Source organism: Erigeron canadensis, chromosome 8, assembly GCF_010389155.1.
Source record: "Erigeron canadensis isolate Cc75 chromosome 8, C_canadensis_v1, whole genome shotgun sequence".
Taxonomy (NCBI): Eukaryota; Viridiplantae; Streptophyta; class Magnoliopsida; order Asterales; family Asteraceae; genus Erigeron; species Erigeron canadensis.
Window position 1 is genome coordinate 27,901,448 of NC_057768.1, and position 19,238 is coordinate 27,920,685.

Below are 19,238 nucleotides of genomic sequence, written 5' to 3' on the forward strand. Positions count from 1 at the left end.
TATTAAAAGTAACTTATATTTATATGGGCCAAAGCATTTGATCAGGAACCCCCTGATGATTTTACTTGTGGGGGTTCTTTGATTTGGCAATTGAATTAACATAAATATGAAGCCAAGTACTAATTATTAGCTAACAGGTCGTTACTGCAAATTGTTACAACTGACTGAATCTTGATAGAACACAGACATGGCTCTAATGTGTCAATTCTATAACGAATGTGTAATATATAAAGCTACTAGTAATTCCCATAAACATAACAGAAATCAAACTAAATATTTTATATTCATACCAACTTTTTCTTACTTAAATCACTACTACACGATGTGTGGTGTGTCCCGGTTAAAAAGTGTAATAGAACCCGCTTTAGAGCCGTGTCCTATGCAGGGGAGTCCTATTTAAGCGTTAATAAGACCCGCCTTAAGCAACTGAGTCCTTTACAATAACAACCGGATCCCTTTAACATAATAGAACCCGCCTCCTTGACCAATAGAACCCGCCTCTTTGTTGGAACCCCCTTCCTCCTACCGCCAAATCAGTACCAGTTTATGTGGGTTTTTTTTTTCCTTTTTTCTTTTCTTCAACTATGAACTTTACATTACAAACAATATATCATTGAGCACACCAAATTCACAAGAAAGAAAGAAAAGACACCAAATTTATAGGAAAATGACAATAAATTAGTCCAAGTTCGAAAGTAACAATGACATTCCAAGTTAAAAACCAAGCATCACTACAATGCATAATAATCTGAGTCACCCTAAACATGGCATTCAAAGTAAAACACCCTATAGTATCCTATGAAAGACAAGAAGAATAAACTAAGTCATTAGTTAAACACAACAGATCCTTCAATAGACCAATCATTAACATGTTGTGTACTTCGACGTTGAGTTTCATCCATTCCAAGATCAACTGAGATGAGGTAGATGATTTGAAGCAACAAATTTGTTGATGCACTTTCATTATGTCCTGCATTAAGTGTAGCATCACTAACTGGCTTAAACACTTTAACACTATCACAGGGAACCTACAAAACAATAAATAATAATGCACAAACGGAATTTAGCATGTGATATACAACACCAAAGTTCGATGTTACTTACCATAGAAAGTGCTACATGAATTCTTGAGTCATGAGCCGATGCTCCTTCTGGTTGCATAAACCAACATAATTTTCTTAAGAGATTATAATATATTACTGAAAAGGTCAAAATTTATCATAGCCAACTCAGGCTAACAGACTCTTTCCCTTCAACCAACCATCCAAGTTCCAAAAAGGTGAAGTAAAGGATAGATAATACCTTACAACATAGGACACGAAGTATGAGTGTTTGCAAAGTCAATAATTGGGTAAACAGCTCATGAATATATAGATCCCTTGTTCTCTGCAATAAGATTGGAAAGTTAGGTTATTATAATCTTGGGAAGTTTTTATAAGTAGCATCAGTGAAATTTGGAGCTGCCCCTAGATACATGTTGTAGACTGTATGCATCATTCAAAGCAAACAAGAGGACATTGATTTATAATTAGCGTGACAATAATGGAAAAAGAGAACCAACTTAACATATTGGTTCAGAATTCTTACTCAATGCAAATATAATATAAGAGATGTACATCAGGAGCACTAAGATCTTACATTATCCCCATTTCTTAGGTTAGGACCAAGACCCCTGCACATATATATGGGAGCCAAATTATATGGTCAATGGTTGACACACACACCTAGAAAAGATCTCAACTTTAAAAAAGTATTTAAGGGTACAAAACCTGCTTTGGCAATATCGAATTGGTGAGCCACACCCAGAGTAATATTTATAGCTAATTTACTTACAATGTTAATAGCTATCTCCTGAGTCAGAAAAGATTAAAAAAAAAGTAAATAAATAGAGAGTTGGCTCTAGATCATTGTATAGGTCACACACTCACACTGACAAAGATTGGCATACTAAAGGTCTTACAAGTGTAAATAGTATGACTTTGTCGCATACTTGCACCCATGTTGGGAATAATGCAGATCTCGCTTAATGGCCAAAGGAGGAGAAACTCCATCCATTCTGAATCTGCATAATTAAAGACAAATGCATAGAATATTCAGCTATCCATGTAGATGCAATGTATCTGAATATAAATGCATTGGCAAAGATAGGAAAGAAGCCTAAAGTCGCTGTTGATTTCCAATATACATCTTTTAATCAACAAAATAAATATGCAGCTGGTCAATAAACACAACTAAATCCCACAAAATGGCTCATTGATCCCACAAAAACCTACTTTTAGACAAATGCTTAGTGACTGGTCTACGGTTCGGGCGTCATGACTCATTCGGTCCATATATTCAGAATATCCGCGGCCCATTGTGGGTGTTTAATGTTTTTCCGGGCTACAGTAAGGGTGGTGATGGTCTAAAAGTCTCTGATTTCGAGAAAGTGTTGCAGGAAGGTCGTTCATGTAGGTTGAGCGATATTGATTTTGTTCGACTATGTGTTATACTGCTTGTTGAGATTGGCTTTACTGGAAAACAATCAACCCAAAATGTTAGTCTCGATATGTTATCATTGGCCGAAAATTTGGAAGCATTCAACGTGTTTCCATGGGGTTCATACCTTTGGCGAAAGGTATATGAACAACGATCTGGTAGTCGGGCCAAGCTTAAGGAAGGAGAGGGGCGTAAATACACTTTTATCGGCTTTATATGGGCATTCAAGGTATCCATGCAATGTATTTATATATGTATGCATATATTATTTATTTAGCTAATAAAATTAATGTGAATTTTGTTGTAGATTTGGATTTATGAAGCGTTTCCCCACATGAGTAAGTATGCAAAGAAGATGAAAAATGTGATACCGAGAGCAATTAATTGGGATAGAATTACGCTACTAAAATTGCCTAAGTTGATGGAGATTATGCCGATTGATGATGTAAGTGATACAAATACTTATTTATATTGGTATATGCATTCTTAATATTTAAACGCGACTTAGTATATATTGTTTATATGTTGATAGATTGTGGACGAGCCACAACTCACAATGATACCAACAGAAGGTGAGGCAGCGAGTGATTGGTGGCAAGCTAGTAAACGTTTTTTTGAAGGGGCGGATGACGTCGATCTCCCAGTATTTCAGGTCCAAGGTTCAAATCCACCTCAACACCGAGATGTATCACCACCTTCTCAACATAATAGTCAACCCAATTCTCCACCATCATCATTTCTTCACCGTGATCGACCCAATTCTCCACCACCATTATCTCCCACGAGACCAGCAAAGATGCCACGCATGCATTCTCCTCCTCTCTCTCCACAAGGCAAGCATGCGACATCTACTGACCTTGAGATACGTGCTTTGCGGGACGACTTACAATCTTCACAGAAAGAGGTGATTGCTTTACGACTGTAACAACCGTCATAGAAATGTTTTAAATAAGTTTCTAGAATCGTACATTCGCCATTGGAACGATTAGACAGTTCAATTTATTAAAGTTCTTGATATACTTTAGACTTAATGGTACGCTTATATGAAGGTCAATTTGATCTTAAATCTTGAATTAAATGACGAGTTTATGAGTTAATACGAGGAAATACTAGAATTCGAGTCGTAAACGTTGAAGTCTATAAAAGATCTAGTCCAAAATGTTCACAAATAGCCCTTGCATTTATTGAGTTAATTTATTATGGGAAAGGTATATATAGAAAATGATGGAAACCCTTGAGAGAAAAACTACTATTCACCTTCTTCTCCACCTTTCTTCTCTCTCTCTCTAAAAACACACACTTGCAGCCTCTATTCACACACACAAAATTCATCTTTTGATTTTGGATTGTTAAACCAAAATCATTTGTACTTCTAGCATCCTTGTGATAATCAAAACACATTTCTGAAATCAAATCTCAAGTAACAACAACAAATTTTGAGTTTTTAATCAAATTAAAAGTGTACTTTTTCAAGTTTATGTTCTTGATGATTTGGTCCAATTTTTGAATGAAAAACGTGTTAATAGCTAATGGGTTTGTGTCTAAATGTGTTTAGTAACCTTTTTGTGAACAAATTTGGGTCATAACATGCTTTAATTTACAAAACCCATTTTTGAAAATAAGGGAAAACTTGTTCTTGATGTGCCACACCTTGTTCATGTTATACATGGTCTTGAAATCGTAAAAAGTGTTAATGGGTAGTGTTATTATGTATATGTGTACTAGTTTGATGTTCTAACAAGTCCCAGAATCGATCTAGATCTTCGTGTGTTGATTAAGTCCTTGTTTCAGCTTGTGGTGGAGGAGGGACGATCTCTGTAGGACGATCTTGGTCCTCAAGATCGTCCTGGACAACTTATTTGGTACTTGAGCTTGTTTTGTTCGATTTTGTGTGGTGTTGTGATGTATTGGAACGTTTAATGGGTAATTGATCCTTTGGATTTGTTTTAGCTCAAACACTTGATTCATAAAACGATCTTGTATACTTGTCCTCATACTTGGAAGCTAGGACGGCCTTGGCTAGGTTGATACTAGGACGACCTTGAGTTCTTAAGCCCTAAAACGATCTTGCATCCTTGATACACTTGAAACGATCTAGACTTAGAGACACCTAGGACGATCTTTTACATCAAAACAATGAGACGATCTTGACCTAGCCTAGGGTCAGTAGGACGATCTTGAACTAGGGTCTGCTAGGACGATCTTGTAGTTTAAGGCTAGGACGATCATGCAACTCAAAGCAGCTAGGACGATCTTGAAACCATAGCTAGGACAATCTTGCAACTCAAAGACCCTAAAATGACTTGTGCAATCTTGAATCAACATGTACACATTCTATAACACACCATACATGATCATTTAACACCAAACCAAGTTCATAACATCATTATCATTCGATTAAACACTTTAAGGGCTACTTATTAACATCAAGCTAATTCATGAGTCGATCTAGAACAACAATTATAATGCAAACCCTAATTGAGTACATTAAGGATATGTTCTATCATGATCATTAAAGTATGAGTTCCATAAACAACTAAAACGAGTTCTTAAGGCTAAAATTTATTATTAAAGACATGTTCAACTCGTTAACACAATAAGTACTTATGTGTGAGTTCAAAGACATTCAGTTCAAGTCCAGTTCACATACTTAAAGCCCATTCAAACACTTTTGAGTCAAAACGTTCAAAGATCTTTAAGGGACCAAATCATCAGTTCATCAAGGACAACTCACAAGAACTAATACATGTATTCATCTATGCTCAATGACTTGTGATTAGGTTGACATCAAGACATACTTGGATTCAAATAGATATATCTTACTTATATCTGTGCTCATTCTCTGTGCTTGTAAACTACGCTTGTACCGGATCACTGTGAGTCTTCGTAGTCCCTTTTTCTTTACTTATGTTTTGGGGTGAAAGGAATACTACATATGTTTTTATATATGTCGTAACTGCTTTTACTACTCTATGGCTATCTGACTACTTGTTACATATCAGCCGGTCCTGTTGAGGATTGTGTGTGCTCGCTTATTACATATCAGCCGGTCCTGTTGAGGATTGTGTGTGCTCGCTTATACATATTAGCCGGTCCTGGTGAGGATTGTGTGTGCTCGCTTTATACATACTTGTCGGTCATGTTGATGACTGTGTGTGCACGATTATATACAAACACTTACTTATGTGCAAGTTGGCCTCTAGCCACATTATACTACTTTACTCTCGAATTCTATTGACGGCATAAAACGTTTTTATACATCTTGTTTATGAACTCAAACCTACGAACTCACCAACCTTTGTGTTGACACGTTTAAGTATTCCTTTCAAGTATTCAAGCTAATCGTGGCTAGGTCAGGTAGCATGGGACTCTTAGCAGACTGCAGGCTAGGTATTGGAGTTTGCATGCTTTTGTTTATGATTGTTGGCAATATGCCTATCCGTTTCCCCTGCGTGGGAACTTATCTTATCTTTATTTGAATGCTCGATTGAACATGTGTGGGATGACTTCTCTTATGCTTGTTTGACTATGTAAACGACTATTTATGCCTATTTTATGCACTCATTTAGTATACCTATGTAACATCCATGTGCGCGTGTGCTTTATCTTACATCCCGAGTTTTCCGCCTTAGTCGGGGTGTTACAACGACCATTACGGGACGAGGTGCGTTCTTTGCGAGAGAAGGTTTGTGCTTTGGAGGCGGATGCCACTGCTCTACAGGCGCTAGATGACGCGGTATAGTTTATTTCAACATTTAGTTATGTATTTTTAATTCAATATACGTTAATTTTGATATTGGTTTATGTACTCGACTTTATGTATTTGCAGGAAATGGATGACATGGATGACATTTGCTATTCTGAGCCAGATCAACCATCTGCATTTGTTGTTTGTTCTGTACGACGGGGTTTACGCCCCAAACGTGTTGGACAACAATTAAGATCTCCATACACAACAAAATATTTTAGACGACGCCACAAGAAAAAGGAAGCTCCTAATGATGAGAACCATGTTAAATGTGGTGAGCCAAAACCTATTCCTACTTCTGAGGCACCTCCCGTTCCACAAGCACCTCCCGTTCCACAGGCGCCTCCCCTTCCACAGGCACCTCCCATTCCACGGGTACCTCCCCTTCCACAGGAACCTGTTATTGAACCAGGAGTTATTTGTCGATTTTGACTTTGGTTGGGATCTCGATTTCCCTTTACTTGCCGCCGAATGAACTTTTGATTTTGACGAAGATCCATATTCTGTGGGTGGAGGAAAAGATGTTTGTGATGGCATCAGTGCTCCATATGTCATCCTTGTATGACCACATTCCTTACAACGACTACAAGTCGGGTTTTTCTTCTCCTCACCCTTAGACGGAATACGATCACAATTTTTGGGGCGGCCAGGCAGTCTTCTGTCCATAACCGGTGGCAAAACTGTTTGTAAGTCATCAGGTATCTCCCATTCAGATGGATGTGGTATGGGATAGACAATCTCGGCATACGTTTGACGATATGTTTCCGAAGTGTAACACTCCATAGTGTATACACTTGAATCATCTTGGTTTAGATGAAGAGCAACTTTTATAACATGACCACATGGAAAACTAGAAGTTTGCCATTTTCCACAAGTACACGTCTTTGCATCTAGATCGACAAGCCCATTCAAATTATGATCTATAACTTCAAAAAATGTGTTTGAACATGGTTCAACTCTCCAAGAAGTTGACTTCACAACACGTTTTGCAATCTTTTTTTCGGTCCATGGTGTAACACGACGTTCCAATGATTCTGTACATTTAAAGAAGTAATTTACTTATTAAAATCTATTATCATTTATATATAATAATAATAATAAGTGAGAAAGTTAAACAAATAATACCTGCAACATTTCTTTTCCTATAATACCACTCTTGCAGAGATGCGCGGAAAAACTCCATTAACATAGTTATGGGTAATTTCCTTGAATGGCGACTTAGAGAGTTGATTGATTCTGCACTATTAGATGTCATGAAACCATAGCTTGCTCCAAGAGTGTGCACTCTTGACCATCTTTCAAACCCAATAGCTTCTAGTGTTTGGGCAGACTCGGGCATAACATGTCTCAAACGATTTATATGCCTATTAAAATCCACTTCTCGATAAGCTTTCACCGCTTTCCAGTATGTCCATTGGTGATGTTTAATACCAGGAGACCTTGATTTTAGATTTTTATACAAATGAACAGCACAAAGTCCATGAAAAGCATCTGGAAAACACCTTCTAATAGCCATATTAATTAAGTTTGCCCTATCGGATATGATTGTCAAATTGCTAACCGTACCCATGCAATCTCTAAGATGCCCCATAAACCATGTCCACGAATCAGAGGTTTCAGATTTGCCAACCCCATAAGTTATTGGTAGTATCCCATTATTAGCATCCATGCCTACTGCTAATAAGTTCGTTCCAAGATATCGACCTTTTAGATGTGCCGCATCAACTATAATAACTGGCCGCAAGAAAGAAACAAACGAACGTATCTACAAAATAATAAATCATTTAGATTTGAACATGTAGTTAAAGTAAAAAACATGTGGAAAAGTTATATTGATTTACTAACCGCTGCACCAATGGCGATAAACAACAACTCAAAACGTCCATCTCTATCTGTTTTGATATGAGTTACCGACCCGGGATTTTTCAACTTTAAATTGTGACAATAAGCTGGAAGTTGGGCAAACGATGCTTCTGGTGACCCCCTCAACAGTTCCAAGGCATAACACTTGGCTCTCCAAGCTTGAGAATATGAGATATTAATCTTGAACCGGGCATTTATGTCAGTCATAATCTCATGACCCTTATATACCCTTCCTTTCACAAACATTAACTCCGCCAAAAATCCACCCAACACCTTTTTGTTTGCCTGTCTATGGTGAGGATAAAGTTGGGTTCTTGAACAAGTATGTTGATCAATGAATGTAGTGACTTGAAACATTTCACAATTTTTTACCCTCCTTGACATCATACGCCACGTACAACCTTTTTGATCAATTTTACACTTTGTTTCAAAACGATGTTTATCTGATCTTGAAACAACTAGTTGGTAGTCATCTTCCACACATTTCGTATATAGAGCTATCTTCAAGTCTTCTTTTGTATCAAAACAATCACCTTTTTTGATACGAACAACTCTGGTGTAACAATCAACAGGTATCTTGATCAGTTCTTCTTTAGGTATTGGAAGTAATTCTGGCATATTCCAATAGTACTCACGTGGCTCTTTTTTAGCATCCCAAGCTCTCTTGTCACAATCTTTGTTTTTCTTTTCTTCATGGACTTCTTCTTCTTTTTCAGCGACTTCATCATCATCTTCATTTTCATCTTTTTCAGGGTTATATGAATTAAAAAATGGGTGTTCAATAGTTTCTTTCACATCAATATCCTCCCCATCATTATCATCATCATCATCATCACCACCACCACCACCACCATCATCATCATCATCATCATCAATAACTTGTTCCTCGACATGAACTGTTTCTTCTTGTTCACTTTTACCAAAAAACCAATCTGAATCTTCTTTAAGATCATCATACTGACTAATATCAAAATATTGATTTGGGTCTAAATATTGATTTGGGGTTGGATCTAAAGATCGTGGATTTTGGTAATGTTGTAGATTTTGAATGGGTTGACTACGAAAATGATCAAGAATTTGTTGGTGATTAAATTGTTGTGAAACCATGAAATTTTGATTATGGTAATTATTTTGTTGTGCATTGCCATAAACGGGAGCCGAAGAACTTACTTGATTACTTTCCGTTCCAGATCCAATTTCAGTTTTTCTAGATTCAACACACAATGTAACAATATCACCATAAACACCAATATAACTCATGAATCGATCAACATCTTCATTATCGTTTATCAAGTAAACTTTACCATTTTTCAAATAAGTTAGACTCACCTCACTTTCAAGAGCTAAACTTAACTTTTTTGCATCATGTAAAATTAACTTTTTGTAAGTTAATTTTTTAACGGGCAATTTTAGTGAACGGTTGATCGAGTTTGTATACTGTAAACTACCATTTATGTTCTCCCAAGACCCTCCATAACACAAATCTATCCAAACGTTGTTTCTTTCCATTACTAAATAAAATCTAAATTAAATACTAAATAGTTATAGTTAAGAAAAACATACCTTTTACTTTGCAAATTGAAAGAAAAAAAAATTATGGTGTTGTTTATGGTGAAAGGTTGTTGCTAGTTCCTAAGTAAAAAAAAGTACATGAAAATCCTGATTACTTTTTATCCTAACAAGTACAAGAAAATCTCACAAAAAATCTTATCCATAAGTCAAAAAAAGTCAAAATCGCAAAGACTCCTTGCAGATCGCAAGACAGTCTTGCGGATCGCAAGGACAAACCTTGCGATCCGCAAGGAGTCCTTGCGATCCGCAACTCCTCCTTGCGCTCTTGCGATTTTATGGGTATTTTTGGTGAATTCGAAAAAAGTTGGGTATTTTCATATATTGAAGATGGTTTTTGGGTATCTAGGCTATTTATAATCTTTATACGCATGCTCTTGTCACTTTCTCATGCCCACATATGTCATAAATCATGAAATTTCAAAATAGCATAAAACACAAAAACATAATATCTGAAATGCACATGTATGCAAGCATAGGTCATTTTCATTTGAATAAAAGATTTAAAACATACAACCTTATGACGGAACTCTTGATCCTAGGCTCGTAAATCGTACCTTTTGTTTACTAGTTAATTTTTATGTTCATTTAAAACCTCAACAACACTGTCGGTTTAAGGTTTTTTAAGGCCTTAAACGAGATCAAATTTAGGGGCCCATTTCGTTAGCATATTATTTAAGTAAACAAGAAAAAGATAGTTTAACTTATATTGTTAAACAAGTAGTAAAAATGTGTAGAGGTTGATATTTCGTTAACATAGAATTTGTTATTGGGGAAAAGAAGACAAGAATGCTATTTCTATTAGTTAAATAATTTTTTTTGTAAAGAACGTATGGTGGAGAGTTCTTCAAACTATTGACATCTATGCTCCCTAAAAACTTGAAATACTGAATTTGCAACAAAAAAATCGTGAAATACTGAATTTGATTTACTACAATGTTTTAAGACAAATTTCAGTCATTATTTATGTTTGTAACAATCAAATGCATTTTTTTTTTAAAAAAAACTTTCATGGTTTAAAAAATCAAAAAATACTTCCTTCTTATATTCACTAATTTAATCATCTTTATCTGTTATATATATAATACTCTTAATGAAATAAATTACAATATAAATCTCTAAGTTTTTAAAATAACTTCACTACTTTCACCTTTAATATAAGTTACTTTTACATTTTTCACCATCGTTATTCTCACTGCCGCCTCCACCACCGTCAATGCCACCGCTACCAACACTATCGCCACCACCTCCGCCACCTGTTGCCACCACCACGGCACCACTACTCCTACTCTGCCGCATTACGCGACATAAATATAGTATATGTCAAAAGACAAACGTGGAAGGTTAAAAGAGAGAAAGAGAATTAATAAATCATATAGGAGTATAAAAAAAAATCAAATACTTAAAAATAAATAGAGTAAATTACACTTTCTGTCCCTGAATTTGGCACGTTTTTCACTTTTCGTCGCTTACGTGAAAAAATTACAATTTTGACCTTAAAGTTGGCAGATTTTTTCAATCATCGTCCCTCGCCAAACGTCGTTAAGTTTCAGCCGTTAAGTCGGACACGTGCAACACATGTGAGGGACTGAAACTGCAAAAAATGACAAGTTCGGGACGAAAACTAAAATTTACTTTTCTGTTTTCATCATCTTCTCCGGTTGACTTTCGCCGGAAAACTTAAAATGCCGATATCTCACTCGTTTCTTTGAATTAGACCACGAAACCACCACCAAACTTCTCAAAATTAATTTTCGCACGAATCCTAACCAAAAGATTTCAGATTCAACACTTGCCGGAAAACTCAAAATACCCATAACATGGATTTTGAGCAATATTTCTGTACGATTTAACTTGTTCCAAGAATGCAATATTTCTGTTTTCGCAAATAAGTCCATGTTGAATTAGGTGTACGTGCTCCTCACTAAGACACCAATGGTGTGCCTCATTTATGATTCCATAAGCTCTGCACCAAAAAGAAAAGTACAAAATGGGGAGAGACCTTCATGTGGGTTCAGTTTTTGTCAATGGGGCAAAGACATAAGATCGAAAAATTAGAAATATATATAAAGAGGAAGCAAAGAGGGACGAAAGGACCAGGAGGCCTGACAAGCCCCTGCAACTCAAATATTTCAGATCAAAAATTCTGATCATCGTCACCTGATTCTTAGTTTATGTAATAAAAGTTCAAAGCAATTTACAGTTCGTCATTTGGTTGATTATAGCTCTTGTTCTATATTTTGTATAGAAACTTTAAATCCGTTGTTCATGAAATCCTTACGTCGAAATCTCATTCTGAAAGTTGTTACAAGTTTACTATTGATTCATCTAGTATTGTGTCAAGTTTCATAGCGATTCGTTACCTTTCATTTTTGGCGATTTAGTTACATCTTAGTTTCATCGTAAGGTTTTCGATATAACTGGTCAATTGTTAGGTTATTAAGTTATTACGATAGTTAGATTAGTAGATTGAGGTACAAAGAATTCGGGTGTGACAACCGATTCATTGGATCTCGTTTCGGTTATAGGATTTGCGTGGAAACTAACTTTGAGAAGTTTGGTGGTGGTTTCGTGGTCTAATTCAAAGAAACGAGTGAGATATCGGCATTTTAAGTTTTTCGGCGAATTTTCCGCCGAAAGTCAGCCAGAAAATATGAAGATGATGACAACAGAAAAGTAAATTTCAGTTTTCGTTCCTAAACTTGTCATTTTTTACAGTTACAGTCCCTCACGTGTGTTGCACGTGTCCGACTTAACGGCTGAAACTTAACGACACTTGGCAAGGGACGATGATTGAAAAAATCTAGGAATTTTAAGGTCAAAATTATAATTTTATCACCGAAAAATGAAAAACGTGTCAATTTTAAGGACGAAAAGTGTAATTTACTCAAATAAATAAATAATTGATCTTAATAAAACTGATCTTTCAAAAAAAACAAAAATTACGGAGTATGTTCATTTTTTCCTTCAAAATAAAATTGTTGATTGATGGGACATATGTTTAAGGAATCCCACACTTGTATCTTACAAACAAAAAATATTTGTTAATATAAAATTACACGTGTACTTACGGGGCAGCTAGATACCGTAAAGCGTTTTAGCAACTGTAGAGTCACGGTCAGACCGGGCAGTTCGGGCAAGCAGTTCTCAAATCCACTGCAACACGCCCCAAAAGTTTCTTCTATTATTGTCTCTCTCTCATATTACACACTCAGCAAGCAGTAGTAAAAAAACTAAAATTTATAAAAAAAATTTTTTACCCAAATCAGCAAATGGAAAGTTAACCAAAACCCAGATTTTATTTTTGCTATAAAGTTTTAATTTTTATAATTTATGCTCTTTTTTAATGTTTTTTTTTGGGCTCAAAATGATGGAATTGTGAGGAAATTTAAGATTTTGAGATAAGGGTTTTTGTGGGAATTTGTGTTTTTCCATAATGTTATATTTTGTTTATAATTTTTTGGATCTGAGTGGTGATAGTTGTAGATATCTGAAGTGATAAAATATACAATTATATTGTTATATCATATCTATATATAATTTTCTTATATAGAAAAAAGTGCTGATTAATGAATGTGATGGAGAAAGAAGGTGTGATGAGGCTTATTATGGTGTGTTTGATCATGGTGAAGCTCATTTATGCAAATTTGGAAGGTGGGATTATGTGTATATATATATGTATTGTATGTATATGTATGTTGTGTGTGTATATATATATGCTATTTGTATATGTTTTCTTATAAATTTACTAAAATCTTAGTTATGATTTTGATTATACTATTTTTGAAATTAGGGGCTATTAGGTTGCAAAATGTATCAATATAGTCTAATGTTGCTTGATAATTTGGTTTAATTATAACACATGTGACATGTGGTATGTATGTATGTATAGTATTGTTTCATTACTTATTTTAAGTATCATTTTGTTGACTAGTAGCTGGTAAAGTTAACTTATTTTTTAAACAATGTTTGTGACAATGTGATAAATATTTGATGTTAAGTTTCATGAATTAATATTTAGATGGTAATAAAGCTTGTTGCTTTTTGTTTGTTAGTATTACACTATTAATCATACAAAGTCTATTGTATGATTCCAACTTAGAACGATTCCGTTGAGTGTATCCAATCTTCAAAAATTCCTTATTGCTATCGTATATGTATCCGGTGGTGTCTTTACTGACTTCCCATCCATATAAGTTGCCATGTGGCATCTGTAAAAGTGGTCTGTTATTAAAAAATACTATTAATAACAATATTTGAAAATGGATACATACAATAGTAACAATTTAGTGGGATACATATTGTAAGTTTTGGTCTATCATTGAATACATATGCTGATATGCATGTACTTAAAAGTTAAAACCCTTACTTGTATGCTTTAGTATAGTTAACTGATGATATCTGAAGGTACCAAAGTATGATAATCAGGTGATTAAAGTTAGGTAATGTGTCAGTTATTTTGGTACTTAACTGTCTTAAATACAATTGTTGTATATCAAGATGTTTAAGGTTTATTAATAATAGTGGCTACACAGGTGATGCTTTGCATAGTTTGAGGACTAATTTAGATGACCCGAATAGTGTGCTCCAGAGTTGGGATCCGACCCTTGTGAACCCTTGCACTTGGTTTCATGTCACATGTAACAATGATAATAGTGTTATTCGTGTGTAAGTTTGAGTACCATTTATCTATCTTCAATACGATCATCGAAAATCATAACATTCTTGTAGTAAATAGATTAATGAACTTCTTTTGGTTGTTAAACTTTCAGTGATCTAGGAAATGCAGCTCTTTCTGGTACACTGGTCCCACAGATTGGCCTGCTGAAGAATTTGCAATACTTGTAAGTCATTTTCTAGAATCAAGCTAGAGAAGATATGGTCATATATGCTTAGTTATGTTATATGAACTTATGATTGTTTCTTGATTGGTTCCACAGAGAGTTGTACAGCAATAACATAACTGGACCGATCCCTAACGATCTTGGAAATTTGACAAACTTAGTTAGCTTAGATCTTTACCTCAACAGTTTCTCTGGACCCATTCCAGTGACATTGGGGAGGCTATCCAAGTTGCGATTCCTGTATGTTTACGTGGACCTCTAACTTTTTATATTTTGGTGATTGTCATCAAGTATTTTCCTACAACTACACAAGAAATGTTAAAATGATTTTATCGTTTGACTGCTGTGTTTTTGTGCAAGGATAGCCGACTTAACAATAATAGTTTGACTGGCCCGATCCCTATGCAATTGACTAACATCACGTCATTGCAAGTGCTGTGAGTATTATTCTTTTCATATTTAGCTTTTGCTTGATTGTTCGCGTGACTATAGGTGGCAAAATGGGGGTGGTCAAATAGGATAATCTGTTTATATGGGCTGACCTGAAATGCTTGTTAAAGCTTTTCTGCAATTTGTTTGTGTAATATGCCTACTAAGATCACATTAGTGAAAAATTATATTTTCTAGAACATTAATCTAGCAGCTTTTAAGCATTAAAGATCAGCTTTGGGCGATTTCTGACCCATTTGACCCATTATGGCTGAAATGGCCATCTCTAGTTGCCATGACCAAACTTAGTGCAGTTTCTCATTGTTTAACCACGCAAATGACTATATTGTCAATTTGTCATCCAGGGATCTATCAAATAACCGTCTCTCAGGATCAGTTCCTGATAATGGCTCTTTCTCACTATTTACACCCATCAGGTTTGCTAATAAAATCATCCGGCTTAATCTGTATACTCTATGGTTCCAAGATCATAATGATGATATTATTTATTTTTCCATAGTTTTGCCAACAACCTAGATCTTTGTGGCCCTGTTACGGGACACCCCTGCCCCGGATCTCCTCCATTCTCTCCACCTCCACCATTTGTGCAACCCCCACCGATTGCTTTGCCAGGTACTTGTTCACTTTTCATTACTTTCAACAATAAGAACCCCTCACTAGTTTTAAGAGGTTTTTGGATATGCATTTTGAAAGTGATTTTTCGAGTGTCTGCTATGTATATGTCAATTTTATTAGGGACCAATGATTTAGTTAATACTAGCTGCAACAATATGATTACCTATATACCCTTATTGAATCTCTATTATTTGAATAATCAAATTTTGCCAAGCTTAACACCATCAAGAGTGATTACTGACAAATTCAAGCAGTAAAACTACATCCAAATGCCGTCTTGTATAGCACATTATATTATGTCTGATTTTCTGATTCTTGGTTCCAATATCACATTACCATTATCAAAGTACACATTAACAAGCACTACACATGTTTGATGCTAGCTGTTACGAATCATTTTTCCCCCACCTCTTTATTTTATTTGTTACTTGAATAGTCAGAATCTGCAAACCTCAAAACCATTGAGTGAAATCTACAAGTTAAAGCTCAAAAGCACAAAAAAATGATAATATATTGTTGTCATATGTACTGCATTATGACAGTTGAGTTTTTTATTCATTCAATACTAAATATTCAATATCAAAACATACATCCAAACATCCCATTTATGTTTTTTCATATTATCAGGTGGAAACAGCGAAACTGGAGCCATAGCTGGAGGGGTAGCTGCTGGGGCTGCTCTACTCTTTGCTGCTCCCGCCCTTGCATTTGCATGGTGGCGGCGTCGAAAACCCCAGGAATTTTTCTTTGATGTACCTGGTTAGTAATTTGTCCTGGACATGCACTAGAATTAGAGGCGGAAAAATGTGCCCCTCAGCCGATTTGGAAAACAATTCATAGGTTAATTATGATTGCCAAATCATTATTATTACAATAATAATCTGAAAATGTGAAGAGAGTGATTTAGGAGGTTGCATGCATTGAAAATACACTTGAGTTGACTTTCAACCTGTTCGACTGATTTCTCTTTTATGTTTTGTATTTTAATTATTATAAAACATAGCCCATATTGACTCATTAATAAGGGAAGTGGGTTGATATTCAGTGTGACTTTGAAATGTGTCTATGCAGCTGAAGAAGATCCTGAAGTTCATTTGGGACAACTAAAACGGTTTTCTTTGAGGGAGTTGCAAGTTGCAACAGATAGTTTTAGCAATAAAAACATACTGGGTAGAGGTGGATTTGGGAAGGTATACAAGGGACGTCTAGCAGATGGCTCGCTTGTTGCTGTGAAACGATTAAAAGAAGAGCGCACTCCTGGTGGGGAGCTCCAGTTTCAAACAGAAGTTGAGATGATTAGCATGGCAGTGCATAGAAATCTTCTGCGGTTAAGGGGCTTTTGTATGACACCAACTGAACGGTTGCTTGTATATCCCTACATGGCCAATGGAAGTGTAGCCTCTTGTTTGAGAGGTATTGTCAATCATCCTTGACCTCTCCTTTGCATTATACCATTGTTACTTCTAGAAGTTGCAATTAGGGCATCAAGCGGACGGGTCAACAGGTCAAATGGGTTTGTGTTGGCTTGGATTGTTGTGACACGTAAACATTTTATTCACCTTGATGTGGAGTTGCTTATGTAGTATTTAGTCTCTATCTTGATGTTTGCGACATTCAGGAGATGAACGTAGTGATTTCAGTATATACTTATCACTTACATTACGATTTATGCATGCTTGTGAATCTACTTTGATGTTGACACTAAAAAGTAATGAAGTCAGTCTAGTATCGTAGTTATTGCAATTTTTACGTGACAAGATAAGTACGGTGTAGCTAGATCCAATTCCTTGATGTTGCTACTTGGATAATATAGTTTTTTGACATTTTGCAGAGCGGCCACCGAATGAGCCACCTTTGGATTGGCCAACCCGAAAACGAATTGCTTTAGGATCAGCCCGAGGTCTTTCTTATTTGCACGATCATTGTGACCCGAAAATCATTCATCGTGATGTTAAAGCTGCAAATATTCTATTGGATGAGGAGTTTGAGGCCGTTGTTGGTGATTTTGGGTTGGCCAAGTTAATGGATTACAAAGATACACATGTTACTACCGCTGTACGTGGCACAATCGGCCATATTGCTCCCGAGTACCTGTCCACCGGAAAATCATCTGAAAAAACTGATGTTTTTGGGTATGGAATTATGCTCTTGGAATTAATTACGGGTCAAAGGGCGTTCGATCTTGCTCGACTTGCTAATGATGATGATGTGATGTTACTTGATTGGGTAAGCAATTTAACAAGTCTCATGCCCCTTCTCAAAGATATAAATCGACTTATCGACGTGTCACTCTGGCTTATTCTTTATCTTTTCACTGGATTCAATTCCAGAAATATTCTGGTTTTTATACCAAACGTTCCAAATTTTTGTTGCAAAATTTATTTAATATTGTAGATCTCTTTAATGACCAAAAACTATCCGATTTTGAGAGACTGCAACAATATTAATTTATGAAGGTTAGACAAATCATCTATGATTTGCTTTAATCACTTTCTTATCATTTTTTTCGCATGAGAGAAAGAGGGCAAATGTAAAAATACCTATCTATTCTTAGCTTCAGTCACTTTGTTGCAGTAAATAATTCGATTCTCATATTTTTGAATTGCATTGAGTATTTTGAAAAGGCACATTTAGACCTTCACTTCGAATCAGACTTTGTCAACCAGGACCAAGAAAAAGAAACAAAAAAAATATATTGTGAATCCTTTAATGTTTCCAAAGCGTGCTTATCATGGATTGTGATTCAGGTGAAAGGGCTTTTAAAAGAGCGGAGAGTGGAAATGCTTGTGGATCCTGATCTAGAAGCCAATTACATAGATTCGGAAGTTGAGCAACTGATTCAGGTTGCATTACTGTGCACACAAGGCTCGCCAATGGACCGTCCCAAAATGTCAGATGTGGTGAGGATGCTAGAAGGTGACGGGTTGGCTGAAAGATGGGATGAGTGGCAGAAAGTTGAAGTGCTCCGGCAGGAAATGGATCTTGCACCACATCCCAATTCTGATTGGATACTTGATTCTACTGAGAATTTGCATGCCGTTGAGTTATCTGGTCCAAGGTAAATCCAAAGTTAGTTATTTGATACTAGTTTATGCCTTTATGGTGGTTAAGTTTGTGTATATTTGAGTTGTATTCTGGTGGCCACCATAACGCTTATGGATCATATCTTGGATTCACGGATATAGTTATGTCGATAAACATTGACTAGAATGGGTTCGGGGAGATTCTTAGGCCTAGTATTTGGTCACTTTATATTTTTGTTGCGGGAGAAAGATTTCCGCGCGTAGGCTTTCAAATCAAATTCATATTGTTGGTATTGTTTCATAGCATTGTTGCTTATTTTGTTTTAACTGTGAAACCCAACCAAAGCAACCATTACAAGCGGGAATTATAGTTGTTTAGTAGAAAAATATGTACTTTTTGTTTTGCCTTGGACAATAGATCTGATTCAACTTAATATTGAGTCTGATTGGACAAGTAGACTCTTTTTTTTTTTTTTTGGAGAGCAATCTAGTCTCTTGCTACTCTTAAACTACACGAATGCCAAAGTTCAAGTAAATTTCCTTTAATTTTAGAGATGTCGTGAATGATTCATGTATACAATTCGCCACAAAGTTGTGGAGATGGTGGCCGGGAATATGTGGAATGGCTGAACCCACCTTCAACTTATG

General features: G+C 35.8%; 2 protein-coding genes across 2 annotated transcripts; one reads left to right on the forward strand and one right to left on the reverse strand.

The window, feature by feature from the left end:
- Window positions 1-6,518: 6,518 nt before the first annotated feature.
- Window positions 6,519-8,707, reverse strand: LOC122610545. The gene is made up of 4 exons (XM_043783525.1): window positions 8,072-8,707; window positions 7,352-7,991; window positions 6,692-7,260; window positions 6,519-6,623 (listed from the first exon to the last, which is right to left on the reverse strand). Exons 1-4 carry the CDS (start codon window positions 8,705-8,707, stop codon window positions 6,519-6,521), a joined length of 1,950 nt encoding a protein of 649 aa, XP_043639460.1.
- Window positions 8,708-13,208: 4,501 nt separating this feature from the next.
- LOC122578170 (somatic embryogenesis receptor kinase 1) lies at window positions 13,209-18,884 on the forward strand. Its single transcript, XM_043750073.1, has 11 exons — window positions 13,209-13,312; window positions 14,194-14,326; window positions 14,431-14,502; window positions 14,599-14,742; window positions 14,868-14,939; window positions 15,297-15,368; window positions 15,452-15,564; window positions 16,195-16,326; window positions 16,639-16,980; window positions 17,399-17,793; window positions 18,315-18,884. Exons 1-11 carry the CDS (start codon window positions 13,228-13,230, stop codon window positions 18,627-18,629), a joined length of 1,875 nt encoding a protein of 624 aa, XP_043606008.1. The 5' UTR covers window positions 13,209-13,227; the 3' UTR covers window positions 18,630-18,884.
- The last annotated feature ends 354 nt before the right edge of the window (window positions 18,885-19,238 follow it).